This window comes from Gopherus evgoodei, chromosome 1 (assembly GCF_007399415.2).
Source record: "Gopherus evgoodei ecotype Sinaloan lineage chromosome 1, rGopEvg1_v1.p, whole genome shotgun sequence".
In the NCBI taxonomy this organism is placed as follows: Eukaryota; Metazoa; Chordata; order Testudines; family Testudinidae; genus Gopherus; species Gopherus evgoodei.
The window spans coordinates 28,275,448-28,296,832 of record NC_044322.1 but is presented as its reverse complement, the minus strand read 5'-3'; the positions used below and the strand labels follow the sequence as shown (position 1 = coordinate 28,296,832).

Sequence of the window (21,385 nt, the reverse complement as noted above, 5' to 3'; positions counted from 1 at the left end):
CTGGCCCTGGGACCTTGGTAGGGAGAGAGAGCAAAAGGTCCCTGCCAGGGCCCGTGAGCCTAGAAGGGAGCTGGCTCTCTTGAACCCAGCCCCAGGGCAGGAGGAGCTCTGCCATAGCCCCTCACCCCGCAGCCAAGTACTTATGGATACCTTTATTCAGATGGCTCCATGGCACATAGATTTTCGTTGAAATGGGGCACCTACTGCTGTTTATGACTGTGCATGTGATGTATGGGCATGTGTTGATATGGCACAATAAATAATCAAATTTAAATTCCTGGGCACTGCCCATAGCAGAACATTAGTTTTATAGGCAAATCACCCAGGGAACAATATCAAAGGAGAAGGGCGGGCTCCACTCCCAGCCTGGGACTATAGCGTCTAGACCTAGGGAGCAGGCAGTTTATAGTGGGAGGCTGGGGTGCATTTCCAGACGTCCCAGCTCCAGTTACGCGGGGCACTTGCCCGTTGGGAGCGGTTCTCTTGCAGCTCTGAGGAGGACACAGCTCAGGATGGGGCTGTGCAAACTTTTACTCACGTCCGAGCGCTCCAAACGCCGGGCAGTGACGACTGGGGAGGAGGATGTTGCCGACTGACATAGTAACTCCGCTCGCTCGCTCCTCTCAGCCAGTGTGGCTGGGAGCTGCTGGCGGCCGCGGTGGTGGCTGCTGGACCCGCGCCTGGCTGGCAGCGTGGAGGGAGCCCGGGCCGCTGCTGCCCTCCTGCAGCGGGCTGGAGACGCCGGGCAGCCCGAGCGTTTCTTCTGCCGGCTCCATGGCGGCCCGGGAGCGGCCCTGAAGGAGCCCGGTGCCCCAGCCTGGCCGCCCCAAGGCAGCGGAGCAGCGGCAGCCGGGCGCGGGACGCACCGCTGACGGGGAGGGTGAGGCTGGAAGAGCCGGCGCTGCCTGTGGGGGCGCCCGGGTGTCTGCGGCTCCCCGGCCCCTCCAAGCTGCGGCGCGAAGCTCAGAGACCCCCGGGAACAGCATGAGCCGCGGCCAGCCCTACGTGCCGCGGCCAGGCAGCTCCCCGGCCAGGCCGGGCCGCCGGACCGGGAGCCAGGACTATCTGCTCCTGGCCTCGGGGCTGTGCGAGGAGAACCCGCTGCCGCCCTACGCCTACTACCCCGGGTGAGTGAGTCCTGCGCGGGAACGCGGCTCCGGCGGGTGAGGCCGGCCCGGGGGTGGCCCCGGGGCAGAGCGGGGCGGGCGGTGTAACGTACACCGGCAGCATCCCTCGCTGGCCCCAGGGTGGGCTGGGAGCCGGGGCGGGCGGCAGCCAGCAGGAGTTTCCAGCCGTGCCCCAGAGAGGGCAGAGGTGGCTCCTGCCCCACCGCAGCGAGGGGCCGGTGCGCGTGGAGGGCGGGGAGACTGACCTCCCCGGCCTCAGGTGCGCCCCGCTCGGGCGCGGTGGCGCTGCGAAGCCCGCCTGGGATGCGCGGGGTCTGGGTGTGGGGCGCGCCGGCTCAGGGAGAGCCTACAGCCCCGCAAGCGCCCGGCCTGTCTGCGTCCCCTCTGTCGCTGGGACCGGTCACAAAACAAATACGCGAGTTGGTAGTTGAGCTCTGTGTTTGCATCGCGAAGAGCAGGCGTTGGGCTAATGAGGGATCATAGGAAATAAGCGGCCTGTTTACAAAAACAAACAGGCTTGTAAAAGATCCGGGTCCAGCGCTACCTGAGTGGGTTCTGTCCTTCCCCTCCCGCAAGCAGCAGCGCTCTGCTGTCAACAGGCAACGTCTGATCGTTCTAGGTGGGGAATGGTTGGCTGCTCACAAATCCTTGGGAGAGGGGGGCTATAAGAAAGTCTGACTCTGCAGCTGCCACCTTAGCAGGAAATGCTCGCAATCTTTATCTGAGTTTAGAAATGAAAGTTACACTTTTCCAAGGCTTAGGAACTGTGGCCTTTCAACCAGGATTTGCTTCAGTTTGCTCTCTGAAAGCAAATGCACAAATATGCCATTCATTTTCATATTACCGTTTGCTAATGGAGATGTTTTTTAGTTTTATTTGTCTCATGTTTTATCTCTAGAAAAAACATATGTCAGCTGTGGTTTGTGGGGTTTTTTTTGTTTGTTTCTTTGTTTTTGTTGCTACTAACATTTATTGCAACAAAACATCATGTAACTGGTGAAATGGAGATTAGATTGGGGCTTGAACAATTTGGTCACCTTTCCTGCAGTAGAATTGTATATTGTAATTTAAAAAAAAAGAGAGAAAAAAAGTAATTGAATATGAGTTAGTTGGAATAGACAGAACCAAAGACATGGAAAGTAATATATACCCTGCTATAATGGCACTGAGATAAAGTCCTAACTGAATAGAATAGATTTAACTAAATATGGAGCATGTTATGGACTGCACTGGCTGGTCTATTTAAAATTAACACCCTGCAATGGGTTTTCTATGGCCATAGTAACTTCTATGGTCAGTGGTCCTTATTGGGTGCTCATTACATTCTAATTAATTAAGCCACAATCTTCTCCATTGGTACATACAGTCCAAATCATACAGGCTTGGCAATTTGATTTTCAGAGTGCCACTGAATTATTATCATTTTTAAATTAGCAAGGTGTAAACAGATTATACTTCCTTTTTTCTGCTTTTTACAGTACTAAGATTCCAGGAATATTTTTTTAAAATAATTAGGGCAATACATCCATTGCCTACACAACATCTCTAGTTATGTAATATCAATGTGACTGGTATAGTTATCACTTGTTAGTGTTTCTGACGGAAGAGGCAACACAGAGAGTGGGAAAATTATTATATTATGTGACATGACAGGAATCTATAATTTCAGTTGATTACAAGACAAACTTTCTTTCATACTGGCATACTCCATCATGTATCCTACTACTTAACTGATTCCTCTGGTTATCAATCTCCTCTAACATATGGTACATTGCCTAGATAATCTTTATCAACCAGCCTGGTGTAGAAAGGGAATAATAGTCAGAAAAACTATCAGAGAACAATGGGATTAGATATTTATACTGATATAAAGTGTATCTAAAGATGAATATTTAAAATACTTTTTCCTGCCCTCAGTGAATCACATAATAGCCAACTTTTATGGTGCTATTCTGGTAAATAATATGATGGAAGTCTCAATTTATGTCTAAGCTAATGTGAAGGTCTAGGAGAAAGTATAATAGTTTGTGATACTGAATTAGATAGTTTTAAGAAACTAGCATTAACTATTATGTTAAAGTAAAATGTTTTAACCTAAAGCTACTAATCTCTCTCATACTGTGTTTCTTGGTATAGCCAATTATTAAGGACATTTTTGTCAAATGGTAATTGGGAGAAAAACCTTACTATAAGGTGCACATACAAAAAGAACTTACAAACTTTTTGACTATGGTTGTAATGCAGAGCAGTACAGCACAATATTTGAATAAGGATAAGTTAAAGGTGCTGTGTTACAGAGTATATGTTACCCACTTTTGTATTTGACCTGTGGGAAGATTCCTGCCACTTCTTTTGTTACTCCCCTCCCTCACCAGAGGCTCTACGCAAGTAAGTAAATAAATACATAAATCTGAGATAAAATTGAGCTCGTCATATAGTGCAGAAAGATGGTCAGAGTAAGTTGCATTTCCAAACAAACTGTAACCTAGGCTTGGTCTACACTACAGAGTTAGGTTGACAGAAGGCAGCTTACATTGATCTAATTATGTCAGTGTACACACTGCAGTCTTGCTCCTGCCCACGTAAATGCCCTACTACACTGACATAATAACTCCACCTCCATGAGAAACGTAGGGCTTATGTTGGTGTAGTTAGGGCAACACAGTTTGTATAGGTGCTGCGTTATTTACATCCGATGTTGGCTGTCCTTCTTGTCAATTTCATGGCTCCATGCTAGAGCTGTGAAATTGACAAGAAAGCTGGGATGTCACTGGAGCTAGTGGGGGACAGTTACTTGTATGCTTTAAAAGCAGCAAAGAATCCTGTGGCAACTTATAGATTAACAGACGTTTTGGAGCATGAGCTTTCGTGGGTGAATACCCACTTCGTCAGATGCATGTAGTGGAAATGTCCAGGGGCCCCTGGACATTTCCACTACATGCATCTGACGAAGTGGGTGTTCACCCACAAAAGCTCATGCTCCAAAACATCTGTTAGTCTATAAGGTGCCACAGGATTCTTTGCTGCTTTTACAGATCCAGACTAACACGGCTACCCCTCTGATACTAGTATGCTTTAAATTAGCTAGATTACTAGTTAAGGCTCCAATCCTCCGAAAACATAAGCACATGTGTAGCCTTACAGAGTGAGTAGCCTTTCTGGAGTCACTGGGACTACTCACAGTGCATAAAGTAACTCCTCTGAGTAAGTCTTGGCAGGATCAAGAGCTCTGTGTTCATCTGTTCATTATTGGCAGTTTCTTTATATTTGTATTTAACAAGGTAAGTAGAGCCAGATGACAAAGGTATATTCTTGTTAAATATATAGAATACAGAGAGTGCTATTTGGTAAGTTTGTAAAACAAAATATTTCTTCAGTTTACTATTTTTCTCAATTTTTATCAGATGAATTCCAGTTGTACCTTTAATTATACTGTGTACATAAATTACCTGACACTGTATGCTTATCTCGAGACAGTGTGACTTTTTTTTTCATCTTCCAATAGTGATGTATATAAAATATAAACTAGAAAATACTAAGTCAGCAGCTGAAGAGGTAGCTGCAGCATTTTATAACAACAATTTAGAGATTCAGTCCTGCAAACTAAGTGCCTCCCAAGTGGTATTCCCCATTGACTTCTGTGAGAGTGGCAGTCTTTAAACACCTCACAGGATTGGGCCCTAGGAAAATATGTTTTCTGAATTGTCTATCCCTCAGGATCAGATAGGATAAGGGCTGTGATTGTTGTGGAATAGAGTCAGGGTATCTAACTATATTCATTTATTCATGAGATTCACTTTTGGATTACTAACATACAAGCATGTGAAGTTGTCAGCATGGTTGTTGGTGATTAAAAGAAGAAAGGCAATAATTTATTTCATTCCAGGCTCTCCTTAACACCTGAATTAAAGATATAAATCTAAGTTACCTTCATCTCAATTGCATTGCGCAGGGGGAAATGGCTTGAGCTGTGGAACGAAAGTGGACACAATGTCTTAAATGAAGACATGGTACTCTTTTTATGGGTATTTCAGACTACAATGACGACAGTGTGATTGAAGTAAAACTGGTACTTACTCTAATAATGTCATCATTAATTTTGATCAGTACATTACTGGTAGTAATTCACTTATTTCAGCGGTAAAAATGTACACTGAGGGCCTGTTTCTTAGTGATATGGAGCATCTGTAACTTGTACTAAATTAAATAAACAAACTTATGTAAGAGGGGCTGGCTGGAAAGCAAGAATTCCATTCTGTGAAAAGTTTCAAGGTCTTGAAATTTGTCTTTATTCTCCATTAGAACACAATCTGTCCTGTTGGAGCTGTTGCACTTTGTATAATAACTAAAAATTGGGAGGTGGAGACTGATCAATTGACTATATAGCCCAGTGTTTAGGGCACTCAACTGGGATTTAGCAGTTCTGCTGTAGTCCTGGGTAAATTCTTAGTCATTAAGCACTGGAACAAATTGCTTAGGGATGTTGTTGAATCTCTTTCACTGGAGGTTTTTAACAACAGGTTAGACAAACACCTGTCAGAGATGGTCTAGTTGTTACATAGTCCTGACTTGGGTGCAGGGGACTGGACTAGATGATCTCTCGAGCCCCTTCCAATCCTACATTTCCATTATTTCTCATTCTTTACTGAAGAAAAGCTATCACTGTAGTCCATAGAAGCTGTGCCTGAGTAAGAATTGAGAAAACTCTCTTCTCACCATAACTGTAGAATAACACAATTAATGGAATAACCTGTGTAACATGATTAGCACTTTGAACGTGTGAAGGAAAAGTTTTCCTCTAGTAATCATTCTGTGCACGTCAAGCCTCTTTACAGAGTTTGTATTGCTTTGAGAATATGCGTTGTAAATTTCAAGGTTCTCTAATGTTTGGACTGTTTACAGACTTCTAAAATAACTGTTTAAAGAAAACTGTTCATTGTGTTTACAATTTAAGGCCCCAAACTCCACATTAAAACACTTTGAATTAATGAATCTACACATGGTTGTAAAGTTAAGTATACATGTACATGTTTGCAGGATCAAGGGCCTTAGAATATAGTATCTTTAATAGTGTCTTATTCTTTGCTTAACAGAAAGAGACATTCCTGTTTAAAATAATGTATTCACTCTGATCCTTTACCTTCCCTTATTCCATAACAGGGCTAGATAAATGGTGCGGCGGCTGATGCAAACTTGGTTTATACATACAAAGGAGTTTGTATTTTCTGGGAACAAACTCCTAATATCAATCAGATTTGCTTTGAATCAGATTGCTTGACAACCTTTATTCACAGATAATGTTTATTAAAGTACAAAACAAGTTTATTTTGGGGGCATGTCAAAGACTTTAGTGGTGGCACCTTGGTAATGACATATTTTTATAAAGTCCTGTAAATCTGATACATTTGTTGAGTTTTGACATATTGGGCCAAATTCAGTGTCAGCATAAATGGATGCAGCTGCATTGCCTTCAGGGGATTATGCCTGCTTAAATTTGGGCTGAATTAGGCCTATTATGCTTTATTAGGAAAGTACATATGAATTGTAAAATAACTGAAAATATTAAACGGGCACATACTAGTTCAGCATCAGAGCTAGTGCTATGTCTAGAAGAAGCATCACATGCCAGACCTACTGGTGGATTTGAGGCTAAACTTGAGCTTCAGTACTATTAGGTAGCAAAGGAAATATAGGTGATGCTTTGTATCTGCCACAATGTATTTTATGATAATACTGAGAATCCTGCGTACAGCATCTGTCTTGTGAAATGCTTTACCACGTCAGAGGCAGCTACTACCTTTCTTGTGAGTCAGATCAAATATTTTTATGGAATCTTAGCTTATGTATAGGGCAGAGAAGGAAGGAATTTCAACAAAAAGGAAATAACGCTACAGAATGAAATAAGTGAATGAAGACAGATCAATACTTGGAACTATAGAGTTGATCAGTCACTGCCTATAGAAAGTGAGAGCCCTTGTGAAAGGATAAACAGCTATTGTGTAAAGTTTAGTGAGGTATTTCTATAAGTGCCTAAAGGAGCTAGGCACCCAACTCCCTCTGATCTTAGTGCTTTTGAAATTCCCACCCTGAGGTTCTAGCACCACTGGATAATAATTGCATGAGAGCAGTAGCAAAGTTCCTAAAGTCTCCTAGCAAGTCACTCAGGAGAACATTGCTCTCCAGGAGTAGGGAAACAGTTGTGCACTTAATCACACTGTTCGCTTGTAGCAGCACTGTAACCACGCTGGAACTGAGACACAATAAAGCAGCGGAAGACTGTAGAGAATTATCCTTTTGTTCCTCCTCAGAATACCTTCTGTTCCACTAGCAGTTGCCTGCCGTGTCTCAGACAGCATTAGTACTGAAATCAAAAAGGGATAGCATGCTGCAATTTTCAGAATCTTTTTCTTTTTTTAAACTAGTAGCAGGAGTAGTCTGCATGGCACAATACCCCATATTTGAGCTCTGGTTTCAGCCTGAAATATCCACTTCTCTTTAAGTTTAGAACAATCTCCAAACTTTTTGGTGGGAAACAACACACTTCAGACTATCTCCAAAAATATGTAGATAAGAAGGCCTTTTGAATTTGGTGTTCTGTTACATGGTTATATTTTTTGAATGATAGATGAGTAGACTCTCTTCCTCTGGAGTCATTCTGTCCCTTTAAAAAATCAAAAGATATATAGTGACCTACATGTATTTTAAAGTCTGCTGAAGTACAAATGTTTGGCTAATTGTTCCTCTGGTGCCCTACCATAGGGTAGGGGTTCCCAAACTTGGTTTGTGGCTTGTTCAGGGTAAGCCCCTGGTGGGTCGCAAGATGCTTTGTTTACCTGAGCTTCCGCAGGTACAGCTGCTAACAGCTTCCAGTGACCGCGGTTCACCGTTCCCAGCCAATGGAAACTGCGGGAAGTGGTGGCCTGGCCAATGCCACTTCCTGCAGCTCCCATTGGACAGGAACAGCGAACTGTGGCCTCTGCGAGCGGCTGAACCTACGGACGGTCAGGTAAACAAAGCGTCTCGTGGCCTGCCAGGGGCTTATCCTGAACAAGCCGCCAACCAAGTTTGGGAACCCCTGCCATAGGGATAGCTTGCCTTCATTATATTCACTGCCTTGCCTTCATTATATTCTGCCTTTATTATATTCAACAGTAATGCCAGGAACCTATAGGCCTGTATCCTGTAAGACATTAGTTTCAGCAGTTAACATAAAGCTTGAGTCCTATGAACTTTGTAACAGATAAACATCCTGAGGGAAACCCCCAAGTTTTGGGGAGCTGAATAGAGTGTGGAAGGGTGAATTTTGAAATTTGTCTATAATGACACCAGTCAGCCACAGGAACATAAGCTAGTATCCTCAGATGACTGACTACAGGAGTGCCATGCCAAAGAATTGTATATGATAATAAACTGAGATCATTGATATACTAGCCTATAGGAGAAGGACACTCCGACATTAGTAGAGTGAAGAAATACAAATAAGGAAGAGGGGAGAAACCCCTACTGAATATGCATTAGACTTAGTGGCGACAATGTAATATATTAAAGTTGTATTCTAGCCTGTGGGCAGTAGCAGACAACGATGTAGCTCTTGGGAGGTGCGAGAATGAGGGCCATTGGTGATGAGGAGGAAGGTGATGGTGATGAGGAAGATAATGGCTAACATTTCAGGTTGTTCTGCACGGGATGATGTGGGTATATGGATTTCAAAGGTACATTTTGTATTATCTCCATCTCCCTTAATGAGCTGGCGTGTTTGTGACTTTGCTAATGTATTAATACATTATTATAAATATAGGAGAGTTCCTTTAGTGTGAGTGTTGCAACCCTGCACATTGGGGTTCACAACTATATAATAATTTTAATAATACTGGGCCTGATCTTGGTGCAGGAACTAGTCAGCCCTCAAACTTGGAATTCTAAAGTAACACTGGTCTACAATTTTTGAGAAGTCGTCTGCTTCAGAGATAAAATGTGATATTTATTATGTATTTTGATGTGCTGAATTCAAATATGACAATTAAAACAACTGATTGGCTACTGTTTCTAAGATATTTAAGTTTTTACATTTTATGTCTATGTATATTGTGTAGATAGTAGAGTTTTAATCATAAATTGTAAACCTAGGTCTTTTCATGTGTTTATGGTTGCTTTACATGATAATATTTCACCTGTCCTGTTTATGTAACACTTTAAAAATCAGCAGAAGGTTATATAAATAAAATGTATTATGAAACAAAAGGCAAAAAACTATTATGTACATAGTTTAGTCCTATTCAGTGTCTACTCGGCGCTTCTTGGCTTGTCTCTTGTATTCATTAAATGGAGCATCTCTTGTCACTGTCCAGTAATAGTCTGCAAGCATTGATGGGCTCCATTTGCCCTGATAGCCTGCCAGGAGATTCCACTGCTGTAGTCTGGAGCCCAACAGCTCTGCCTTACTCTTGGGTAGCTCCAAACCCCTGACAAGGTCATTCAGTTCACCTTGTGTTATGAGGTGTGGTTCAGAGGAGGAGGATGGGAGGAAATGTGGGTCCTGTGACATTGATGGTTCAGGACCAGAAGTTTCACCCTCTTCCTCTTCCTCGTCTGACTCAAGTGAGAATGATTCTGGTGCATCAGGAACGGGCAGTCCTTCTCTGTGGGGTACTGGGCGTATAGCTGATGGAATATTTGGATAATGCACAGTCCACTTTTTCTTCTTTGACACACTTTTCCCAACTGGAGGCACCATGCAGAAGTAACAATTGCTGGTGTGATCTGTTGGTTCTCTCCAAATCATTGGCACTGCAAAAGGCATAGATTTCCTTTTCCTGTTCAACCACTGGCAAAGATTTGTTTCACAAGTGTTGCAGAATATGTGTGGGGCCCACCTCTTGTCCTGATCTCCAATTTTGCAGCCAAAAGAAAGGTGATAGGCTTTCTTAACCATAGTAGTTATACTGTGCTTTTGTGATGCAAAAGTCACTTCACCACAAACACAGCAGAAGTTATCTGCACTGTTCACACAAGTACGAGGCAATACTGCTCACTTTGGCTAAACAGAAATGTGTCCCTTTGCAAAATCAAACACTGATAAATAAGAGAGCACAGACACTGTATGATTTCTAGAGCTGATCTAGGGCAATTTGTTCAGCAGAGTGATGTAAGCTTCGTTATGATTGCATCATCCATGACTTCTAGGAATAACATGATGCAATTCATATCATGTATGATGCAATACCAGCTTCAGATTGCTTCATTCATTGTTTTGCCTCACAAGCAAGTACTGTCCAAACCCAGTCATAGATTTATTCATAGATCCAGTCAAAGATGTATTTTAGTCATTTCTGGTTTAAATTGAGATCCCTTCCCTTTATAACTCACTTATCCTCTGCCATTCCCAAGTCAAGGGTCGTATATACTGACCCAATAGCATATCTTGAAAACTAGAGCCAATCAACAATTTTAAGCATCATTTTCATTCTCAGTGACCCAGAATTAGTAAAGTTGGACTACATTTATTTCAGAAGCATTTTGGCTGTAGAGCAGTGTAATCAGGATAATAAATACATAATCTATAGATCGGCTGCAGACAGTATTTCATTGGCAGGCAGCCTGGTCTTGCAGATGGAAAACAGGACTGAAAATTAGGTTTGGGGTCTAATCCCAGTCAGGATGCAAATGTGGTATCTGATGTGATAATGTCAGTACATATATGTAAATTTGAGGCTGAATAGCATTCATTGTAGACCCAGCCAAATGAAGATGTCTGTCCAATGTGTTCATCTTGCTTATTCAAGTTTTTAAAAACAATTTGCATTGCAAAAGAACACACTTTCTTGTAAATCTGTGGAGAAACAAGTATGCACTAAAAGATGAGCTGTAAAGCAAACAGAATACCACATTAAAAAGAAAAGAGTTTTGAATTTTATCACTGATTGAAGGCACAGCTTGTTCCTCAGTTTCAGCAGTTTTCAAATCAAGTAATTTCTAGGCAACATTAAAGTCAATGCATATTTCTAACCCCTATATATGTTGAGCAAAATGTGTAATTTCACTGAATGCAATATAATAGTTTCAGCTACTCCTCTGGCATCAGTTTTATTTCCATTCTCAACTACTCTGCTTGAAATACGCTGTAAAATGATCTTTCAGACTCTTCATTAGAACTAATCACTTTGGGGAGTATGGTGCAATATGGCAGCTGTGTCTGAAAGTACCAGTCTTGCTGCTTAGAGGCTTTGAAATGCTATGCCCTCTTACAAATATCTCTGAAAAGCATTAGCAAAATGGTCACATATTTTCAAGAGGGTTGGCAGATTCTCCTTTTACATCAAGGGCTGTAAATGTCTTTGGTCGTCTTGTGTTTACTGTGCCATCAAAAATGATAAGATAAATAAACTAAAAAGTTTTCTTTGACTCAAAGCTGAAATGGAGGCTCATGCTTCAGTGGTTCTTTACGGGCAGTGGAGGAAGGATTTCAGGCCAACACTATCCACTTTGCCTCAGAAAATCAGAGACCTATTGCAAGTGAGTATCATCACACCTCAGTAGAGTCACACAGCATAGCCCCAAAAGTGAATTATTATAGTCAGGATGAAGGGAGTGGCCAGGATTCCTCTAAATGCTCTGTTCCAACAAATTGCTAGAGTGACCTCCACAGGGGAATATTCTACAGAGTCCTCCTAAATGCTTTTTGAAACTGTTTTAATCCAGTGAGAGTGCTGTGTAAGCATAGCTCTCAGATGCAGTTGCTCCTGCTGGTAAGGGGGACTATAAATTGCATACCAGTGCATCTGCAGGAGGCGAGTCAAGTCCTAATTGGTGAGGAAGGTGGTTATTGCATGTTAAGCACTGGTGTAATATTGGTAAATACGTATTGTCAAATTGAATTTATGCAGATAAATAGGAGGTCATTCATCAAGTAGCCTGAGTTATGATAAAATTAATAATCCATCTGGTCTGACTTGTAGCAATTTATTTGTAGAATTTACTTAAATGCACTGTAGAATCTTATGAACAATGCACATTCACAGACAGATTTTCATCTGGTTACTGAAATACAAAACAAATCCATTCTCTAAATAAAAAGAATTATGTTTTTAAGATTCAAGCTTGGTATGTAAGTATATGCAATTTGCTAAGCTTGGATGGAGAAGGTGGAATGGTGAGAAATACTGTGCCAACACAGTCTAGTTCATGTTTGCACTATCAGTGTTAATAACAAGGACCAATTTTTTGCCACATACCCTCCGCAAACTGCTTTGTGGGGAAAGCCATTATAAGTGGCACCCTGGAGAATTCCTGTAGTGCAATGGAAATTCCCAGGTGAAAGTGAGTCAATATGATGGCTTTGTCACTTTCCTCATAACCTTTGTTCCTCAGCATAGGGGACGTGGCTGGGGGAAAGTCTGAGTAATTACATTCTGCCTACCTAAACTATTGCTGTAATTTTACTGGGTTAGAACATTGTTAATTACCTGCCCCAAAGTGTAACATTGGACAGCGACCTCAGAGATGGCTTCAGTTCACTGATGGGCATGTGTGGTGCATGTGTGTGTGCAGTCTACTCTACAGTAGCTTAAAGGATTTTGGGATAGTAGGATGTGTTCAAATGAAAGTTATGATAATTAAATATGGACAAAAATATTAGTGAGAATTACATTTTATTCTGTTTTCTCTAGCATGGATTAGCATTTTGATCTCATAGTAATATAATTATTTTATTGTTTGCTAAGCACTGACAATTTAAGTACTTAAATGAAAAATAATATTCAGAAATTGTGCAAGAAAATATGAGAAACAATGTGGTGGTGGCTTATTGAATCCCAGTTCATTTTCTGTATCCATTTCAAAATGACTTCATTATATCATTCTTTTTAGTAGAAAGGATGATGAATGCAGTTTGGTGGGAAACTGAGGGAAAGATATTTGAACACATCCAAAAATAAGCTCCTGTTTCATTGCACAAGTAATGAAGAGTGGGATCAGATTCTTGAACCTTACTAGTGGAATAGCTTGGGTGCTGCAGATCAGGATTTAGGTGCATTGTCAAAGCTGTTTGGGAAATTTATAGAGCTCCCTGCTTGCGTGGTTCTTACAGGAACTGTTAGTCACTTTCCTAAAGAAAATTGCACTAAATTAGACAAAAAATCCATTATTGTGGGATGGACCTGCTGGGTGGGGGTTCTGCTACATATGGAGTACTTTCTTTTTAATGTGGTTTTGGTGGTTATGAACTAAACTGTCAGATACAATAAGACTGACAAATAACATAGTAATAACCTTGTATCACCAAATGCACAACCCAACATCTGTCTCTTTGTTCAAACATTCCTGCAATAGTACCCTTAGTTTTGCCAACAGTCCTACTCTCCTATATACAGCGGTAATTAAAAGCAAAACAAATCTAATCCTGCCTTCTGCCAGCAGGGAAGGAAGACGGAGTGAGATTGTTGGAAAGTGCTCAGGTATTAGTGATGGGTGCCAGTAAGGACTTGCATGGTTAAATGAATGGGAGGGTGGGATGGTGGATGGTTTAAAATTACCAGTCTATTTAATAACTTGAAGGCCCAGGTGAGGGAAGGGTCACAGAAGTCAGAACTCAAGAAATCATGGGGGACAAAAAATTAAACAGGAATGGGAGGGGCGGGAGAACATGCCACAGAGTCAAAACAAGCCATCCAGATGGGAACACCAAGGAGTAAACCCCAGACAAAGTCCACTGCTCCATGAAAGAATCCACTGCCTGTCCTGGAAACTAAATTACGGTAATCTTTTCACATAACAGGCAGAGATTAGGCAATGGTAGTGGAAGTTTACACACACTGTCCTGATATGTTTCAGCAAGGATCTTGTGTCTCCTGCAATCAGCAGTACCTGTGATCTTCCAGGGTGAAATCCTAGCAGTACTAAAGTCAATGGGAGTCTTGCCAGATCACCCAGATAGATGAGCCAATTCTCTTCTGACAGCAGAACACATTATTTGTTTAGTCCAGTTGAGTCGTTATTTAAAAAGAAGGAAAAGAGCTCACACTTATGTCTCCTTTAGCCATGATATCTTGGGAATTCACTGATGCAGGATTTGTGTGTGCTTCACCTCTCACATCAGAACTGGGCACTGGACACACTGAGCTCAGGGGAGCAACACAGTTATCCTCCTGTGTCTCCCTTGTCATCCTCCAATGTCTGGATCCCTGATCTGCCTCACCAGAACCAGACTGCGTCACATAACAACTGGGTATTTGCCTGGTGGACCAGCTCTCTGCATAGGCTGCAGGCTGGTACATTATCACCCATCTGTGAAGACAGCAGTTTACTAGAAGAGGTATTAGTGATATCTTTCTCTGCCAGTTGGCTCTAGTCCTTGCTTCCTTGATTTTTCTATTCATCCCTGTCAGGGATTTTAAACTCAGATTAATTTGGTGCAACAGCTCTCTGATAGTTTGCTGGTATTTCAGAATTATAATTAGCTGATTAGGCCCCCTTGAAAATGGAGGGCTTCCTCTTTTTGATGAATGCACTGTGGGTTTTTTTAGTGTGAGGGATTGCTTGTGCTATGCATATCCAAATATACCGCAGACAAATCCTCATTTCTCTTTAAAGGTCACCCGATCACCTTACTTTTAGATATAATTGGAATACCCAAAATAAACTTTGTTAGGACTGTTCTGTGTATACAGGCCTTAGGCTGCCTAAGTAGTAGTAATCTAATATTTGGCATCTTCCCCAAGGATTTCAAAGTGTATCACGTACACATACATGCTCACACGCACACACAGTGTGGAGGCTACCATAATATAAACAATAACAAACAGCAACAGCAACAAAATTAAGTACATCAGAAGCAGGAAGCCTGCCAAAATATCAGTGGGACCACTGGATGACTGAAATACTAAAGGAGAACTCAGTGAAGACAAGGCCATTTCAGAGAAGCAAAATGAATTCTTTGCATCAGTCTTCACTGTGAGAGAGATTGCTACATCTGAGCTATTCTTTTTAGGTGACAAATCTGAGGAACTGTTCCAGATTGAGGTGTCGTTAGAGGAGGCTTTGGAACAAATTGATAAATTAAACAGTAATAAGTCACCAGGCCCAGATAGTATTCTCCCAAGAGTTCTGAAGGAACTCAGATATGAAATTGTAGAACTACTAATGATGATATGTAACCTATTGCTTAAAACAGCCACTGTCCCAGATGACTGGTGGATAGCTAATGTGATGCCAATTTTTTAAAAAAAGACCCAGAAGACGATCCTGGCAATTATAGGCCAGGAAGCCTAACTTCAATGTCAGGCAAATTGGTTGAAAGATAATAAAGAAGAGAATGATCAGACACATAGATGAACATAATTTGTTGGGGAAGAGTCAACATGGCTTTTGTAAAGGAAAATCATGCTTCACCAATCTATTAGAATTCTTTGAGGGCGTCAACAAGCACATCGACAAAGGTGATCCAGTGGATATAGTGTATTTGGACTTTCAGAAAACCTTTGACAAGGTCCTCACCAAAGGCTCTTAAGCAAACTAAGCAGTCATGGGATAAGAGATGAGGTCCTCTCATGGGTCATTAACTGGTTAAATCAGGAAATAAAGGGTAGGAACAAATGGTCAGTTTCCACAGAGGAGGGAGGTAAATAAGAGGTCTCCTAAGGATTTGTACAAGGACCAGTGCTGTTCAACATATGCACAAGTGATCTGGGAAAAGGGTTAAACAGCGAGGTGGTAAAGTTTGCAGACAATACAAAATCACTCAAGATAATTAAGTCCAAATTTGACTGTGAAGAGTTATAAAGGGATCTCACAAAAATGCGTGACGGGGCAACAAAATGGAAGATGAAATTCAGTGTTGATAAATGCAAAGTAATGCACACTGGAAAACATAATCCCAACTATACATACAAAATGATAGGGTCTAAATTAGCAGTTACCACTCAGAAAAGAGATCTTGGAATCATTGAGGATAGTTGTCTGAAAACAGTGGAAGTCAAAAAAGCTAACCAAATGTTTGGAACCACTAAGAAAGGTAATGAAGCAGAAAATATCATCATGTCACTATATAAATCCAAGTTACACCCACACCTTGAGTACTGCATGCAGTTTTGGTTACCCTTTCTCAAAAAAAGATATATTGGAACTGGAAAAACAGAACGATTAGGGATATGAAATAGCTTCCATATGAGAGGAGATTAAAAAGACTGGGATTGTTCATTTTAGAAGAGAGATGACTAAGGAGGGATTGATTGAGGTCTATAAAATCACAAATGATGTGGAGAAAGTTAATAAGGAGAGTTATTTATGCCCTTCACATAACACAAGAACCAGGGTCACCAAATTAAATTAATAGGCAGCAGGTTTAAAACAAAAATAAGGAAGTACTTTTTTACACAATGCACAGTCAACTGTAGAACTCATTGTCAGGAGATGTTGGGAAGGCCAAAAGTATAATTGTGTTAAAAAAAGAATTAGGTAAGTTCGTGGAGGGTAGGTCCATCAATGGATATTACCCAAGATGGTTAGGGACACAAGCCCATTCTCCGGGTGTCCGTAAACTTCTAACTGCCAGGAGCAGGAACGGATGACAGAAGATGGATCACTCAATGGATTGGCCTGTTTTGTTCATTCTTTCTGAAGCATCTGGCATTGGCCACGGTCAGAAGACAGAATGCTGTGTTAAATTGACCATTGGTCTGACTCAGTATGGCCTTGCTTGAATTTAGAAAATATTTTGAGTTGAGGTTTTTGTTTTTATATGGGTGCATTGGAAATTATGGAATCACAGAACTTAGTTAGCAATCCCTGTCTCAGTGAAAGCCCTGACACAAGTGCTGTGATTATCACTTCTGATCATGTGAGAGTAAGCTCAGTCAACAAATGGTCCAGAAGACTTAAGGTTGGACTTTCAACATTGCCTTAGCCCTACTCTGTTCCCACTGAAGAGCATGGGAACTGATGTCAATGGAAACAGAGTGAGGCCAATGCCGAGTGCTTTTGAAAATCTGGCCCTTAAAATTTAACAAGTTTCAGGTGGCTGTTGTGAAATCACATAACAAATCCATCATACTCAGTTTTTGAATGTTTGAATACAATAAATGGTTTCACTTCCAGTTTTGACAAAATATTTGTTATTTCAAACTGACTTAGCCTGGAATCCAGCCCGTTGCCAGTTTTGTTTCCCTATCTAAGCACTAAACCAGGCAACAGGTCTGATATTGCAGGTCCTGAACATTGATTCTTCCTGCTGGGAAAACAGGAGTTGTGAGTGCTCAGTCCTTGTCTCTAAAATTTGCATGGCTTCAGGCTTTGCAATTAACGTTCTGCACAGCTCCAACGGTGGCAATGCTAGAATTTCTGACAGAAATTGCACAACGAAAATGTAATTTGATTGGTCTCCTCCATAACCCTAATCCCAGGGCGACTGCGATATTGAATCCCTAAAAAGAAGGCACTCATCTGATGATTGTATATGTGTTCTCTGTAATAAAGGGATTAAATATTCCCTCATACACATTAAAAACCACTTCTCATTATGGCATCAAAGGACACTCCAACTCAGAGAGGTTGTGGTTCAATGATAAGGACGTTCATAAAGTTTTCTTACTTCATTTACGCCAGTGCGCCATTATTCATATAGTTCAGCATTTAGGGCCCAGTCCTGTGAGTTTCTGAGCACTCTCAATTCCCACTGGTTTCCATAGGGTCAGACTCAGAGCATTTGCTCCTGATATTCCTGCCACAGTTTCAGGGTAACTGTACCTGTATTTCCTCTCTCTGGTCCATCAATTAAATGGGCTGAGATGCTCACAGAGTGCAGTGGCTGCTTGAGCTCTGAATCTTGGTTGGGAATTAATTAGGGAAAGGGGTGGAGTGGGGGCAGGGCCTGGGTGGAGCAGGGTTGAGCAACCCCAGGGCAAGGAAGAAGCCAGTACCTGTGCCTTTCATGGTTTTCTTTGCGAGCTTCATTAGATTATGTTTTATGGCACAAAATTTCATAAATCACTTACCTTTTGCTCCAAGCTACATGAAGTGGAGAAGATCAGTGCTTTGGAATGATAATGTAAAGGCTATGATATAGTTTTATTCTGGGAACACATAAAGGAGAACAGGCTCTTAAGAAGTGAATGTAGATGGATACAAACAAGCTGGTGAAATTTTCAGAAGGGTAATCCTGTGTCCTGACAGTTCCTATTATGCAAATGGAAATTGCCATTGCATCTGCACGGTCATTAACTTACCTGCCCACCTCCATACATACCATTTGTATTAGGGCACATAGAATTGTCTTGGAGTTCTGCTGTGCAGTGCATAGGGGGTGCAGACCACTGCATGAAATCAAAGTATTATGGCCCACCCCATCAATGAGGTGGAACTGAACTGATTTCAATAAAATCAGAGTTACAGGGAGATAGTGGGAGATGGCAAGATTTGCTAGAGCACTTTAATAAAAATATCATAGAGGTACTTAGAACTAAATAAAATAATAATAATAAAAAACAGCCCTGAGACATTTATGTTCCACTTCTGACTAAAACATCTGACAATTCCAATTCAAAAAGGCCAAAGTTTGATTGCAGCAATTTCTCTCTTTATCTTCTTTTTCCTATTGCTCTCAGCATGATCATTTTGTTAATTACCCAAGACATTTTATGAAAAATGTTTGTTTCTGTTCTCCACTGAAGTGAGGCAAAAATCTTAGTCATCTAATCTCTGTCCTTTTTTGTATGATGTAGTACTTGATGTTTTCTCTGACCTTGATTGTAAAATCTTGATTTTAAAAAGCAACTGAAGTTAAGAAAAGTAAAGTTGAAGTGTGGTGATGTGAACAGAAGTCAACCAGCTTGACTTTGTTGCTTATTGTTATGGGGACAGGGATACATTTTCCAAAGTCACCAGTGTCTCAAATTGGGCACCCAAAAACTCACCAAGTCTCTCATCACTTTGGAAAATTTAGGCCACTTTCTGTGTTGCCATTTAATGTAACACATTTAAAGTCAATGGAGCTGTGTCAAGGTTCCTTCCCCACTCTGGACTTTAGAGTGCAGATATGAGGACCTGCATGTGAACCCCTACATTGAATTACCAGCTTAGCTCTGGTTTTGCTGCCACCACTCACAAATACTAACTCCCTTCCCTGCATAGTCTTGAGAGACTTCTTCACCAAGTTCCTGGTGATCACCGATCCAACCCCTTGGATCTTAACACAAGGAAAAATCAAGCAGGTTCTTAAGAAGAAGGTTTCTAATTAAAGAAAGAAATGTAAATATCATCTCTGTAAAATCAGGATGGAAAAGAACTTTACAGGGTAATCAGATTTATAGAGCCCAGAGGAACCCCCTTTAGCATTAGGTTCAAAGTTACAGCAAACAGAGGTAAATCTTCTTAGCAAAAAGGAACGTTTACAAGTTGAGAAAACAAAGTTAAACCTAACATGCCTTGCCTGGCTGTTACTTACAAGTTTGAAATATGAGAGACCGGTTCAGAAAGATTTGGAGAGCATGGATTGATGTCTGGTCCCTCTTAGTCCCAAGAGTGAACAACCTCAAGACAAAGAGCACACAAACAAAAGCCTCTTCCCCCTCAAGATTTGAAAGTATCTTGTTTCCTTATTGGTCCTTTGGGTCAGGTGTCAGCCAGGTTACCTGAGCTTCTTAACCCTTTACATGTAAAAGGATTTTAGTGTCTCTGGTCAGGAGAGATTTCATAGTATTGTACACAGGACGGCTGTTCCCTTTCGTTTATAGTTATGACAAGCTGTGATAATTTATATCAGATGAGGATCTGCCCGTAACATTCCAAGGAATTATGGTAGTATGGCTGATTTGGTGGAGGAAGAATAACCAGAGTCCTAGAACTAGCAGTTGAGAGATGAAGGAGTCCATGACTGAAGAACTTCAATATCTGAACAAAATCTTTATCAGGAGTTGGCAAGTGTCATCTAAAATGTATGGATGGGGGGATAGATTTGCCCCTGCCTGACCTTCCTCTTCCCTCTTAGGTGGCTCCTCCCTCCTCCAAATTTAAGCGAGTGGTGTTGTGAGCTGCATAGGTTGCAGCAGCACTCAGGTTTAATCTGGCCAAAAAGTGGTCCAGACATGGCCCAGGTGACTCTCTTGGCTCTTTGGCCTATGTTAATAATGTTTCTTAGGGCAAGTCTAACAACAAAAATGAACAATAACACAATCTTCAGAAGTTCTACAGAACCAGGGATATGTAAGAAGCAAATTCAACATTTTTCAGATTTCTACAGCTAGGGATTTCAGAATACTTTTAGGACGGAAACTGCTTAATCAAGTAGTGGCATACTGATGTGAACACACTGGTAGCTAAATTGAAACTAATGTGAGAATGACTCTTTAGTACTGCTTTGTGTGAAAAAATAATAATGATTTTACCTAACAAGTTTATTATATAAAATACACACAGGGATTTCTTAATCCACAGCCATCTCTGGTCTGAAATACTGCAACTACAGAGCACAATTTAAAAACATTACTGGACAAGAAGTGAAACTTCGAGAAATACAGGTAGCCAGATTGTAATTACTTGAGACTGAGTTGTCAGGAATACTAAGGCTAATAACTTGAGTCTTATAAACACTGACATGGAATCTTTAATGATCTCAAGTGCTTAGATTGAGTGGTTGATTTTACATCCAATTGAAAGAGAGCACATACAGCAGCACAATATTCCTCAGTGATCAGGTAGTGTATTGTTTCAGTAATGATCCAGAGGGAGGAGTATCAACTACTGATTAACCAACACCAATTCCTGAAGCACTTAAGATTTCCTTGATGGCCTTCCTTGAAAACTTGGATGAAATCCTGTCTCCACTGAACTCAATAGTAATGTTATGGGTTCAGGGCTAGCTGTCCCTTTGCCCCTTTTCTCGTTTCTCTGAGTGCACCTCCTCAAGGTGTTATGTTTTGGTGCCTTTACCTCTTCTGGGGTGTCATCCTGAAATTCTCCCAGCCTTAGACCAGGTCTTGGAGTACATTACCCTATGGATCAACTGTTTTCCCCATGCAGGGCTGACTGAGTCCAGGTACCTGCAGATCTTCCCTGGGAATCTGTGGATGGCTTTACAGTGATCAGACTGCCTTCTTAAAACTAAAGTATTGTTAATTTAACAGTAAGAGATCACACCTGTTCTTTTCAAACCCCACTTAATTTATATGGGCACAGCACAATGCTATGTGTCCTATCATTGCAACCTTGGAGAAGGAACCGTCTGAGACTGCTGAGAACAGGGGAATAAGACCATCCTAACTCCCTACTGA

General features: G+C 41.3%; 1 protein-coding gene across 9 annotated transcripts in view; it reads left to right on the top strand.

Annotated features, from left to right (window-relative positions):
• The first annotated feature begins 219 nt into the window (after positions 1–219).
• TRPC6 (transient receptor potential cation channel subfamily C member 6) overlaps positions 220–21,385 on the top strand; it is a 173,576-nt gene continuing 152,410 nt past the window's right edge. For 4 of the 9 annotated variants that reach the window (XR_004000071.1, XR_004000070.1, XM_030560172.1 and 1 more), the window contains exon 1: positions 222–1,127. Coding sequence is in view for 6 of the 9 variants with exons in the window: in XM_030560172.1 (XP_030416032.1) it covers positions 985–1,127 (143 nt within the window). In the remaining 3 variants the exon portion in view is untranslated. Of the gene's footprint in view, positions 1,128–21,385 lie in introns of all 9 variants that reach the window. The other 5 variants (XM_030560200.1, XM_030560181.1, XM_030560162.1 and 2 more) reach the window with 3 other exon arrangements.